Source organism: Ambystoma mexicanum, chromosome 8 (assembly GCF_040938575.1).
Source record: "Ambystoma mexicanum isolate Mex_15411 chromosome 8, UKY_AmexF1_1, whole genome shotgun sequence".
Taxonomy (NCBI): Eukaryota; Metazoa; Chordata; class Amphibia; order Caudata; family Ambystomatidae; genus Ambystoma; species Ambystoma mexicanum.
This window is the reverse complement of record NC_090929.1, coordinates 623,602,460-623,615,737: the sequence shown is the minus strand read 5'-3', so window position 1 is coordinate 623,615,737 and position 13,278 is coordinate 623,602,460. Positions and strand designations below refer to the sequence as shown.

The following is a 13,278-nucleotide window of genomic DNA, read 5'->3' as shown; positions in this document are numbered from 1 at the left end:
CAAGATTTGGAATTCGGAAGACCGTGCACTGCATCATGGCTTCAGGTCCCATGGTATAGGGGTATTGAAGCAACGTGAGGTCGCAGCAACGCATGGGATGGCTCAAAATGCAGGTCTTCCTGAGTTAAGTGGATCTCACCAGCCTTTGGGTCAAGGTCGTCTGTTTGAGTCCCCAAGTCGATTGGAAGGGAGGGCTACAGCAGGCTCAGGTTACACAGCATGCTCTCCGGTCACTGGAAATTGTTTCAGCCGCTTTTCCTTCATCCTCTTTGGTTTCGGTTCCAGTGGTCGACTTGTCTTCAGCTTCTAGGTTCGCAGTATTTATCAGGAATTAAAACGCAACTTCTGCATTCTCTCCCTACATTTTACAAGGGGCGGTCTGGTTGTCCAATCACCTGCTTCGCAGAATAAAATGTAGAACGGTTCCAAAGATCCTTTCTACCCTTGGGAACTGTAGTTTTCTCAAGCTTAGCAAATGAAAGTTAAAAGGGGAGCCCCTAGGGCAACCCAGAAACAGGCACTGATTGGCAATAAGTTGTTAAACAAGATAACTTTAAAAAGGCACTATGGAGAGTAGAAAAAATGACACCCATGAAGAGTAAACGATTCTGTGAGTGTGGAAAAAGGTTCCCACTCACAGAGGTATTAAGGAAACATATCCCACTAGTAAAGCAAAATGTTCTGGGGTTGACACAGGTCAGGAAGATACCTAAGTGATGTGTCCCAATGTAAAAATGATGCCTATGGAGTTTGTCAGACTCCAAAGTCAAAACGAAACACAGGCCAAATCACAGAAAAATACATGAGAAAGTGGCATAGCCCTCACTCGCTTCAGGTTTAGAAATGAAAAGTCCTAAAGTCCAGCAAAAAGACCTGGGGTCTCCAAGGTAGAATGGAATTGGCACATTTCTGAGAATTCTCCTGAACATGGACTTATTTGCATCTCCTCTGAATTCCAAGTGCCCCTGGTTTTCTTCATGGGCAGGACAGGGTTCTCTGGGGGGGGGGCGCATATCGGCTGTGCTGGCCCAGGCGCAGGTGCGATGTGCTTCCACCTCCAGCAGACCCTCTGCAAATTCTGAGCCTGAGTGTGCTGCAGCCTCATACAGATTGGCCCCCACTGGTTGAGTGCTTGGTTCTCTGGTCTGCTGCAGTTCTGCTCCCAGGGGCCGCTCCATCTCCCGTTCCCCAGCAGATGCTTCCTGACACTGTAGGGAGGAGCAGTGGAGCACCTCGGACCCATCCAGGCTGGCCCTCTCGGCCTGGTTCCTGACCAGCAGAGACTGCACCAAGCCCAGTTCTCGGAAAACTGGGACATCATACAGGAGGAGGCCTACGAGATCTCAGCACAAGAGCAAGTGGACTAGGTTCTGCCACTGGGTTAATGACAAGGTGCTGCACCCCCTCACCTGCTCCATAGACGTACATTGGGGCTTACAAGAGTTCCCGAGAGCATGTTTTTACAGCGGCCAAACCAGTGGTAAAAGCTCACCTCCAGAGGTTGTCCAGGCTCTTTACTCCGGTCTGTGGCTGCACCCAGTCTGGGAACTCAGTGTGGTTCTGGCAGCTTTGAAGCATAAACCCTTTGAGCTGATGGCGTCAGTGGACATCAGGCTGGTGACACTCAAGGCAGTGCTGTTGGTGGCAGTCACCTCTGCATGCAGGGCCAGTGAGCTGCAGGCTTTCTCGTCAAGTGAGCCCTTTACCACTTATCATAATGACAAGGTCATCTTGCATGCTCATCTAAACCTCTTAGCGAAGGTGGTCTCTCCATTTCATTTGAATCGGGACGTTTTTCCTGCTGGTGTTCTTTCTAAACCCTCAGTTGGAGGCTGCAAGACTGTTGCATTCCTTGGACCCAAAGAGCCTTCAAGATCTCTCTCCCCGGACGAAACCCTCAAGTCTGAGGCTTTGTTCATCATGTTTGGGTTTGTCTCCCTGCACCAGGACTTCCCAAGCTGCAATTGTCCGTTGGCTGGTCCAGGCCATTTTGGAGTCGTATATGGCCATGTGTAAGCGGGTACCCGCGGGGAGCCATGCCCATGCAGTCAGAGCAAAGGCCGCTGCAGCACCTTTCAGAGACATGATTGTTGGGATGTCATCAGCAGGGCGGCTACTTGGGCTACTCAGTCTGCGTTCGCACACTATTCCCTGGATACCAGCTCCAGAAGGGATGCAGAATACGGTCAAGCGGTTCTGAAGAACCTTTTTGCTTCGCAAGTATGAGGCAGGTTGTCACAGCTCCACCCAATGGTCTTGTTCCGTGGAATCACTCCCAAGGATGGAGGAAAGGGGACGCGATGTATGAGTAATTAGTTACTCACTGTAGTGACTAAAGTACTCCGTCCTTAATCCCCTTTCCTCCAAACATCCTACCCACCACATCTATCATGTACATTTAATTAAGGAGATTTATAACACGTTAGCCAAGACTAAGTTAATGGATGTCTTACTATTTGATTAGGATTTATACTGCTTGATAGTTGAGGTCTTGACTGCAATCTTATTTTTCTTGCTTTGCCAGGAATTACTTTATATTGAGGATGAATTTGAGTATGAGTTTTGCAATTTTGTACCCAATGTGGAAGGCTTTGTAAATCATAGGATGTAATAAAAAAAACAAAGCTCTGATTCCTTAAAATATAAACCTGCAAAACAACACTTGCTGAAATGAATGCATGTTGTCCTTCTTGAACTTGGGAGAATAAGTAGGGTGGTGGTCTTTAGTCAGCAAACTGTGAACACTCCCATCAATCCACACACATTTTAGTTTGTTGTTGATGATTCTGTGTGTTTGATATTAACACTGGTTTTATTCTTCAGAAGAGCGGTACATCAGCCACACCAGAGCAGCAAAATGTTAAATTGGAAGATATCCTCCCTCTGGCTTTCACCCGCATCTGTGAGCCCAAGGAAGCCTCCTACGGCTTGATCAAGAAATACATAACTCAGTATTATCCTAAACTTAATGTTGATGCCAGGTGAGTCGGTCTTAAAATATATTTCCTACCCATCCCTTCTGAAATTACAGGTGTCTGATACTAAAATCTTGTTCACCAAGTCTTTTTGTAAAGAAGCATCTTTTGTAAATTGGCATGTTCACATATCCCAGCAAGAAACAAAGATTAGGTGAAAACCCAATCATACAGCCGCTCTCTGGAATCCCATACTGGGTTCTATATTAGTTGTAATTTCACTATGTATAGTTCCTTCGATCCAATTCTTGAAAAAATACAAAAGTCAAATATATAGTGATTTTTCGTGAGGAAGAGATTGCCATAAATCACTCTATCTGAAGACTTATTTTTGTGCCAGTCTTATGGCAAAGTCTTCAGATAGAGTGATTTATGGCAATCTCTTCCTCACGAAGAACAATTTTGGTGGCTACTAGTCACTTCTTTCTATAAAATAATTTTCAACATTGAAAAATCACTATATATTTGACTTTTGTATTTTTTCAAGAATTGGATCGAAGGAACTATACATAGTGAAATTACAACTAATATAGAACCCAGTATGGGATTCCAGAGAGCGGCTGTATGATTGGGTTTTCACCTAATCTTTGTTTCTTGCTGTATTTTTTGGGTTTGGGTGTCTCCAGGCCTTTTTCAGCCAGCTCCTGCATAGAGGATCTAACTTCCTAACAAAGACTTATCACACTAGAAACTTTTGATAACGCCAGAAGGATTCGATACTCCTGTGGTGCCCACTCAAATTTGCTTCCATGTTCACATATCCCCTCTGAAAGGACTTTGAATGTGTCAATATAAGTACATATGTAACGAGCAACATTCCTGTTCTATCACATAGTATTTATACATACTTGTTGGGTTAGATTTTTAATTTTTCAATTAACCTCAATGGACCCCCTCCACTTACCTGTTTTGTTTTGATTCCCATCCTGAATTTTGTAAGTAAGGAAAGCCTTTTTGGTATATTCCTCTTGCTCAACTCGCATTTTTTTAGGGGCACTGGGCAGCCCTGAGGGTACCAGTGCCTGGAGGATGGGGTTGGAGGCGTGGGGGGTCTATTGACCACACATAACTTATGGTTACTTCGTACTGCATGTTCATATTAGCGTTCTTCTTTTTACTGCTTTTACTCTTTAGGAGTGCTTTTATCCTGTTGGTTATAAATTACGTTGTATTTTACTAATTGCTCTGTGCTGTAGTGGGGTTTCTGGCGCCCAGGCTTTACTTCCTTTCCTGCACTCACCTGTGCTAGGCACGGCAGGACTTCACTTCCAGACTCTCCTTTTGGGTTGCAGAATCCAACATGTCATAGAGATGGACAGGCTTAATAGACTAGCGTCAAGCCTGTTTTGCCTGGTGCATGCTATGTTGCCTATTTGTCCTACAGCAGTTTTTGCTGGGATCTGACGTCCGGGGTGCTCTTGGTGCCTGTTGGCACCCCCAACTATATATGTTTTGTTATCTGTAGGATCCCTCCCACATTTCATTCATAATTGGTGCCTCGTATTTTCTTTTTACCCTTGCATTGGGTTATTGGACACAAATGTCTTTATTTTAGAAAGATTGTAGATAAACACTTGGGTCTTTGCCAGCTGGATTTATAAGATTGTTTTCCACCCTCTACTTTGAACTCCCCGGATATGTGCCCCTTTTACTATACGTACTCTTAAGTCCCGTCCCCTTCCCTCCATACTGCATGGGCGTCCCTTCCGAGGGATGGGAGATTGAACCTTTTTCACCAGAAAAAAATCCTTCTTCCCCTTTAAATTTAGAGGCGTGCAGGGGTGCGGCCCAGGGAGCATGCAATGCCCTGACTCTGCCCTCCAGGGCCACACCCCAGTCCGTTTTTCCGCGTCCATGGGAACTGGCCGAATTCACCAGCGCTCCTGGGTTTGGCTTCGGCCATGTAATTCCACGCGAGGATACTTCTTTGTCTTCTTTTTTTGTCTTTTTATCATTCAGGTACTCAGTCCTCGAGCGTCACGCTCCTCCCCGGTGCATGTCGACTTCCACAGGGTTCAGCAGGTGGCCATCCTGCAACGGGCTCTTCCCAACTTCAGACCACCACGCCCTCTGCTACGTTGCCTTGGCCCAGACCACGGTTGGCAAGCTTGTACAGCTTGTGGCTCGCTGTCTTCAAAAGCACTGAAGAACAGACTAGCCAGGTGGAGGGAGCTCTTTCAGAAGTCGCCACCAGAGGACCTCAAGAACTTCATGAAACATCGAGCCAAGCCCAAGGTAGGGCCGCTATTCTCCATCGCACCCCGCAAAGGAGACTCCTTCCCAAGGACTCTCCTGCGCGGGAGGACTGGTCAGGTCCTTATACCTGCACGTGCACCAAGGCTGCTTCAGCTACCGGCCGAGGGACGAGGGAACCTTGGATCATCCCGGTGGTAGTGTTGAGGGACCAGAAGGTCTCGTACCGGATTGTCATTCGAGGGGCTCTGCCCTTGTACCAGCAATATGGTAGAGGGGCTACGCCCTAGTACCGGCAATACCTCCAATGGGACGCCTAAACGCAGCTCTACCGACCCCCGGGTCGAGGGTGTCACACCTACTGGGCCTCAGCCTGAGGAGCAGAGTAGGCCTCGAGATCCACACGCAAGAGTCTTGGAGGAGGTTGGGCCCAGCGAGCCGAGCAACATGTGGTAGGCAGCTCGACAAGATGGTCGTCCTCGCCAGACAGAGGCACCCGTCCGACGCCATTCCAGGAATTCAGCAAAGAACGAGTGTCAAGGTGGGGACTTGCCTCAACCAGGTACGTGGCCTACAGCCTATCCCTCTTATGCACAGGGCAGCTTCTCACTGCGTCCATATGGGCAGGGCATGCAGCAGCTCCAGCAGCTCCCATCTACCCCGTCAGTACCCCCTGCCACCTCTACGGCCAGTGAGGAGGGGTTCTTCGAGAGGTTCCTTGGCTTCATGAAGTCACCTCACATGGGGGTTATTCTCAACTACGCCATCTGGGAAGTCCTCCCTACCATGCTAGCGGCACCACAAGTGCCTCCGCCAGCAGCCCTGACCAGACCCCGGCGCAGCTGCTGCCTCCGGCCTCCCAGCCGATTACTCGGGCCGGTCCGTACCAGCCTACACCGCCGCTGCGCGGGTCCCTGTACTACGGCGCCAACTACACCTGACCCACAGGATCCTCCTGAACCACAGGATACAAATGAGGAGGAGGATTCCGATACTCCATCCTCAGCAAGGGCCTTCCACGAACGTCCTGCAGGACTGGCAGAGTATCTGGGCCTACCTCAACCAGAGGTTGAGTAGCCGGCAGAGGGGGTTCTTTTCTGGCTGAAGGCCTCACGCGACGCCCCTCTGCCAAAACGGGGATTCCACTGCAAACCGATGTAGTCTCCCTGGCCAAGAAGGGTTGGTTCAAGCCCCACTCGGCCCAGCCTGTCGATCAATGCCTGGACGCCAAGTACAGGCAGATGGAGGAGGATATACTCTTGCTCTCGGCCCATCCTCGGCCACAATCCTCAGTGATCGCTGCAGCATCACTATACTCCAAGCCTCAGTCGTCCTCGGCTGCCTCCTCTGTGACGCTGCTAGGCAAGGAGGTGAAGATCTTGGAGACGTACGGCAAGAAACTCTATTCCAACGCGTCCTTGCATCTTCGTCAGGCCAATGCAGACGCCATGCTGGCGGCTGCTAACCAAAGGTTATGGCGGGAAATCGGGGACTTCCTCCCAGAACTCCCTACGCAGAGCCAATCCTTTTTTAAGGCGGCGCTCGCTGAGGCCAAGCTAGTGGAACAGGATCTCATGGAATCCACTGTGGCCCATATTGACACCTCTGCCTGTGCCATCTGTAGCGCCACAGACATGAGAAGGACAGCCTGACTCCGGGTGACGAAATTCAACCCTGATGTCCAGGAACGCATATTAGATCTACTGTTCGAAGGGGGGGTGCATCTTCCACGCCACCACGGACAAGGAGCTGGACAAGAAGAAAAACAGCTCCCACATTGCCAAATCGTTAACCATCTTGACAAAGATCACGCCCAAGTTCTACACCCAGTCACAGCAGCGCTCTGACAGGGGACGTACGTATGGAGGGTTCCACGGCTTCCAGGAACGGAGATCCAGGCAGCCAGACCGCTCACCGTCTCAGAACCGGCGCAAACAACAAAAGGGGTGGGGGAATGAGGGCTTTTTCCAGTCCCCCCTCCTCTGCAACAGCCTCCGAGGGAAAGAAGGCAGGACACTCCCCTCCGGGTCCACGTGTCTCCAGTGGGGGGGCAGGCTTGCTCTCCACGCACGTTTCTGGTGCCAGAATTTCACAGACCCCTGGATCCTCTCCGTAGTATCCACAGGGTACCGCCCCCCCCCACCCCCGCCTCTCCTCCCTCCTCCCCTCCACTCCCACAGGTTGGGACAGCAATCGTTTGGCGAAGACAGTCGCTTGTAGAGAGCCAGGCAGTGGAGAAGTCCCAGCCTCCCAGCGAAGGCATTGGGATTTTACTCCAGGATTTTCGCCATTCAGAAGAGTAACAAGGTGGGCCTGAGAGTTGTGCTGCACCTTTCCACCCTCAACCTCTCGTTACCCCTGCAAAAATTCAAGATGGTTACGGCAGCTTTTGTAGCGGAGACATTGTGCAAGGGTGACTGGATGTGCTCCGTGGATCTGAAGGATGCGTACCTACAATCTCGATTTGGCAGCCCAATAGTTCTTTCCTACGGTTCAGGATCATGGCCTTCCATATTCAATACAAGGTCCTTCCCTTTGACCTCAACTTGGCCCCCAGGGTCTTTACCAGGCTCATGAATACTGTGGCTGCCCTCCTCACAGCGCAGGGCCTCCACATCTACCCATACCTCGACGACTGGCTCGTCAGGGATACATCTCTGGAAGTGGTTCACCACTCTTCCCATGCCCTTATGAACACACTGCACGATCTGGGCTTCTCGCTCAATCTTAAGAAGTCAGAGCTGTAGCCCACGCAGACTGACATTCTTGGGCCTCATCTAGGACACGTGCTCCGAGAAGGTATTTCCGTCGGAGGACAAGATCTCGGCCATCGAGAGGGCCACCACCCACTTCCTCGGCAGAGAGATGACCTCTGCATTGTGCAATTAGCATCTCCTGGGTCTATTCGCAGTGGTCCTATTGGCTGTCCCGGACACGAGGAGGAGGAGGATTCAGCTGCACTTCGCGTCCTCCTGGAACCCGGAGCGAGGCTCTCAATCCGAGATGATCAACGTTCCTCCATCTCTCCACACGGACCGAATAAAGTGGTCCAGGGTCTGCAACCTATGGATGGGCAAGCCATTTCGGCCACCCACCCCGAAGGCCACTGTCACCACGGATTCCTCGCTCGAGGGCTGGTGAGGCACCCTGGACGATCTCTCGGTCCACGGCACCTGGACTCGACAGGAGCAGGAATACCACGGTTTATAGTGAAAGCATCGACTGCAAAAGCCTTGGGGGGGGGGGGGAGAATGCATCGAAAATGTTTTGGGTTTTTTGCAGTTTTTTAATGAGGGGGCGGGTTCCCCCAACCCCTGTTTTTTACCTCTTAAACCCCATTTTAATCAAAAAAAACTTTACAAGAAGAATGCATTTTTTTCAAGGCTTTTGTATTCGATGCTTTTGCGTTCGATGCAATGTATTCGATGGAATCACCGGATACCTAATACCACATCAATTGGCTAGAGCTGAATGCCATCTGGCTAGCACTCAGGGCATTCCTACCACTTCTCAGGGGCAAGGTTGTCCTCATCCAGACAGACCACTCGACCAGCATGTACTATGTCAACAAGCAGGGAGGTACCAGATCCCCTACTCTGTGCAGACTGGCAATCAGCATGTGGGAGTGGGCCCTGGAAAACGACATTTGCCTCGCGGGGGAATCCAACCTGGAGGCGGACAGGCTCAGCAGGCTGGGAGCGGACAATTGCGAGTGGCAGCTAAACAACCTTGTTATTCAGGAGATCTTCAACAAGTGGGGTAATCCCCAGGTGGGCCTATTTGCCTCCTGGCCGGGACAGGGCCCCGGCTCCCTGGGCGACGCATTTCGGCTTCAGTGGAACGGCATGAAGGCTTGCGCCTTCCCGCCCACGCCGCTGATTCAGAGTAATTTTCAAGATCAAGGAGTCTCACCAACTCAACATCATTCTAATAGCTCCATGGTGGCTGGCCAGGCCATGGTTTTCGGAGGTGCTCAGCCTCTCAGAGATGCCCCCGATTCACCTCCCCACGGGCCCAGCACATCTTCTGGCACAGCAGGGGGGCAGAGTCATCCACGCCGTGCAACAGAAACTAGCCCTCACAGCATTGTACCTGAGCAGGTAACGTTTCGGCACCTCAGCCTCTCACAGGCTAATCTGGAAATCGTACAGGGTGCAAGGAGCAAGGCTGCCAGGGCCTAGTATAAAAGCAAATGGACCGGATTCTGCCACTGGGCAGACTCCAAAGAAATCGATCCCCTCCTGCTCGGCACACCTCGCCCACTCTGGCGTGCTGGTTGACACTCACCGTACATGCCTCGCAGACATCAGAGTTTACAAGAACTGGAAGTAGGGGTCTTCTCCAATCCGATCATCAAACATTTGACGGGTCTCGCAAGGCTCTACCCGCCCGTCAAGAGGCCGGACCCAGTGTGGGACCTCAACCACAAACCGTTCGAGCTAATTTCGTCCGCTGACATCAGGCTGGTCACTATCAAGGCGGCCTTACTAGTCAGCCTCAGCTCGTAGAGTCAGCGAAATCCAGGCCCTAAAGACCCTTGCGTATGGAAACAAGGCACAATCACCATACACTAAGTGGTACGACAGACACAAGGTTCAATTCCCAAGTACTAGGGTTTATTGCAAAGCAAATTTTCTCAGTCAGCCGACCGGGTCTCGCAACATGTGTCACCCAGACCTCGTGAGACGCAAGAGAGCGAACATTCTCCAACAGTATCATATATACAAAAGGACAATCCTACAATCTCTTTATGACACATCAAAACCGCCCTTAATGTATCTTCTTGAGCTAGGGTTCGATAATTGACAAATACACCTCATGACACTGTTCCTTCTTAATCTATATCACTTGGTTTAGCAACCATTGCAATTTGCAGTATGCAGACATGGTTCTTTGTTATGAGGAACACAAAGCACTTATTTAGCGAGGAAGCTGTGTTCGTAGTGGAGACACATTCCAAAGCATGTTATCTTCTGGTTTCTATTCGTGAACTAGCGGTCAGCCTGATCTAAAGATGGCCCCGTAAGGGGGGCCGCTAGGAAAGTATAATTCATGGCTTAACAGCCTGTTTCTACAGTTTCAGCGAGACCGGCTGGCACCTGGCTTGGTGATTAAATCCCCCTCTGCTCGCCTTCAAGGACTGGTGAGGGAAGGGAACAATGTATTCCTGTCCTGTTTGGCATTTCTGTCTGGGCCAGTCTCTCAACATGTAACTTGTGGCCTTGCTCTGTGCATGAGCAGAATGAAATAAAATACATTTTGCAACGCGTTTGAACAGAAAGGCAAAGAAAGCAAATGGCGGATTTGGGGCACAAGATGGACGCTCTATGGTTATGCAGACGATTCTGTGCTGGCGATGTAGGGCATATGATGCGATTGGCTTTCGGCCAACATAATATACCATCTATGCTTTGGTAGGGTCATTTCTGGACTCACAGGAACCATATACTACCTTTCATGAGGACAAAGTAGTCCTGCAGACACACCCAGCATTTCTGCCCAAGGTGTCGTCTGCTTTCCACTTGAACGAGGAAATAGTCCTTCCTATGTTTTTTTGACGATCCCAAGGACGAAGCACAAAGAGTGCTGCACTGCTCGGATGTCAGGCGTGCCCTGAAATTTTACCCCCTGTTTAAATACTCAAGTCCTCGCTGTACAAAATAGAGTATGCTGATGACTAAGTTGTAGATTTTTCTGTCTACTATTTATCTGGAAGTTTATAAGACAGTGGGGCTTCTACGCTGTAATATGTGACCTAAAGTAATAAAGGTCAAAAAACTGGTTTTCCAGCCCTTTCAGAATTTGGATTTGTATGTTTTTCCTCCCAAAATGCATAATCTGTTAAGTGAGCAGTATTGTATATGGAGATGTATGAAAATTGTGTCTACAGCAAATCATTGTAGCTTAAATGTTTAAGGTCAGGACCACCCCCCTGTTCTGAAATTTTACTTGGACAGGACCAAGGGCTTCTGCAAATCGGACGCCATGTTTGTCACTTTCGAAGGCTCAAGACCAGGCTATCGGGCCTCTAAGGCTTCCATGTCCCGCTGGATGGTCGCTGCCATCAAAGAAGCGTACGAGGGCCAGCATAAGCCGCTTCCGGCCAACATGCACGCCCACACAGTCGGGGCCAAGACAGTGGCCATCGCATTCCGGCGCTATTTCCCTTGGCAAGTCATAAGCAGGACGGCCACTTGGGCCACTCCCTCTGCTTTCTGCAAGCATTACTGTTTGGATGCCAGCTCCATATCTGAAGCTGCTTTCGGACAGGCGGTTTGCTTGAGGGTCTCCTCTCCACCCTGGGGCTGCATTCAGTTGTAATCGCCCATGCAGTATGGAGGAAAGGGGACTAAGTAGTGTCTACGGTGAGTAACTTATTATATCTCCATGCCCCCTGGCCTTGTTAATTCTGCTTATAAACACGGGTATGCTGAGGACTGTGACACTTAGTCCCTGTTGGCAGTGTTTGTATGCAGTACCCTTTGGGACCACTACACACAACTATGACTGCAGGTGTAAGCAAAACCAACCTTTGTTAGAAGTCTGTACTACAGTTTTTGGTAGCAGAGCTGAGCATCCCGGCTTATCTCAAGAGGGAATGTGAGCTGTAGGGATGTTACACAGAGGTTTACAATCACAAGTATTCAAATAAACTCTTCCACACAAGGTTTCTTGGTTAAACACTTATTAATTTATTCAACAGTCAGTTCTAAAACATTCACTAGAAGGAGGCAATCTATATCACACAAAAATGTATATATACTACATTTAAAATACTTTGCAGGAGGAGCAAAATGGCATTCAGAGTACTTTGAAGTAGGAGCAAAAAGGCATAGGTTAATAAAAAGAAGATAGTTACTCTTAGACAGTGCAAATAGTTTGAGTTCACCAGAGGAGTCAATTCAATGCAATAGCTTAGGCCAAAATCAATGGGCTAAAGTCTTGAAACGGAAAAGTCTTTGCCAAAGTTCTCAGAAGTAGTTCCTAAAAGAAAGATTCATATGTTGGGTCACAAGCTGAGCCTGCAAGTTGGCAAAGTTCCAAGCACTTTCGCAGTGAGAGTTCGGTTCTCTCGGTCGGGTTTTCACAGTACTTTACAATGAAGAAAAAGATGCAGCCGAAGACTTACGTTCCTGGCAGCTCCGAGCCTCAGTCGTGGGGACAAGAGTGAGAACGTCGGGGGACTCCTGCACTGGGACTGGTCAAAAAGCTGGCACTTGGCAAATCTTCAATTCTGGTAGCTGTAGTAAAGCACACACACTGGTGTCCCTCTCCCTTGTTATTTGGTTTCCTGCAGCACTCTGAGGAAAATACAACCAGCTCCGAGAACGGTGTCCAAGTGGCTTACGGGTTGATTGGTCCCACCAACTCAAAGGGAGTAGTTGTCCTTGCAGGGCTTCTCTATCAAGATGAACTTGGCGATTCAGACCTGCAACAGGGCTTCACCGGGCAAACCAACGGTCCAGGAGTTGCAGCAGCTGTGCTCTTCAAGCTTGTCTTCAGTTCTTTCGTTCCAGTGATCGACTCTGCCTTCCAAGCCAAGAGACTTGCCTTTTGTCTAGTTTCCTCCCATTCATTCCAGCCTAGCTGCCACTCACCCAGCATCTTGGCTGTCCTTGCCGGACAGTCAGCCAGCCAATCACGCCAGAGTGCATTTGGGTGTCCTAGGAGACTTAGCACAGGGAGTTTCAGGCACCTCCCTCACTTCCTGCCCACCCCAGACACTCAGGCGCCAGAGGCGGTTTTCAGTCATGAAGCCCGACAAAGGCGATAAAACAAAGGGACCAAATATGGTTTGCCGCGCAGAGACCAACTCTAGAAGGACCTTTCTAAAAAGAAATGGTGAAAAAAGAAGACCGGGACCTGTTTAAACAAAGGGAGCTCAGTCGTGATCTTGAAAAACATGGCTCCTGCGATTTAACGCTACTGGTGTTCGCGGTCGGGAAAAATCATGGTAGTTCGTTGTTAAGCCACTGCCACCAGCCATTTCGAGAGCTAAGTGTAGGATTTGACCGCTACATGAGTATCTAGACATAGGGGATACTAAATAACCCCTCCAGCAGTCTATTGTAAGATGGGGTGTGCTGGGTCTAGGAATTTGAAAAGATTA

At 49.5% G+C, this 13,278-nt stretch overlaps 1 protein-coding gene across 2 annotated transcripts in view; it reads left to right on the top strand.

The window, feature by feature from the left end:
- Positions 1-13,278, top strand: part of HP1BP3 (heterochromatin protein 1 binding protein 3) — a 901,708-nt gene that overhangs the window by 502,032 nt on the left and 386,398 nt on the right. Inside the window, exon 7 of one of the 2 annotated variants that reach the window (XM_069610338.1) lies at positions 2,824-2,981. In XM_069610338.1, coding sequence (XP_069466439.1) covers positions 2,824-2,981 — 158 coding nt within the window. The remainder of the gene's footprint in view (positions 1-2,823; positions 2,982-13,278) is intronic. The other variant, XM_069610339.1, reaches the window with a different exon arrangement.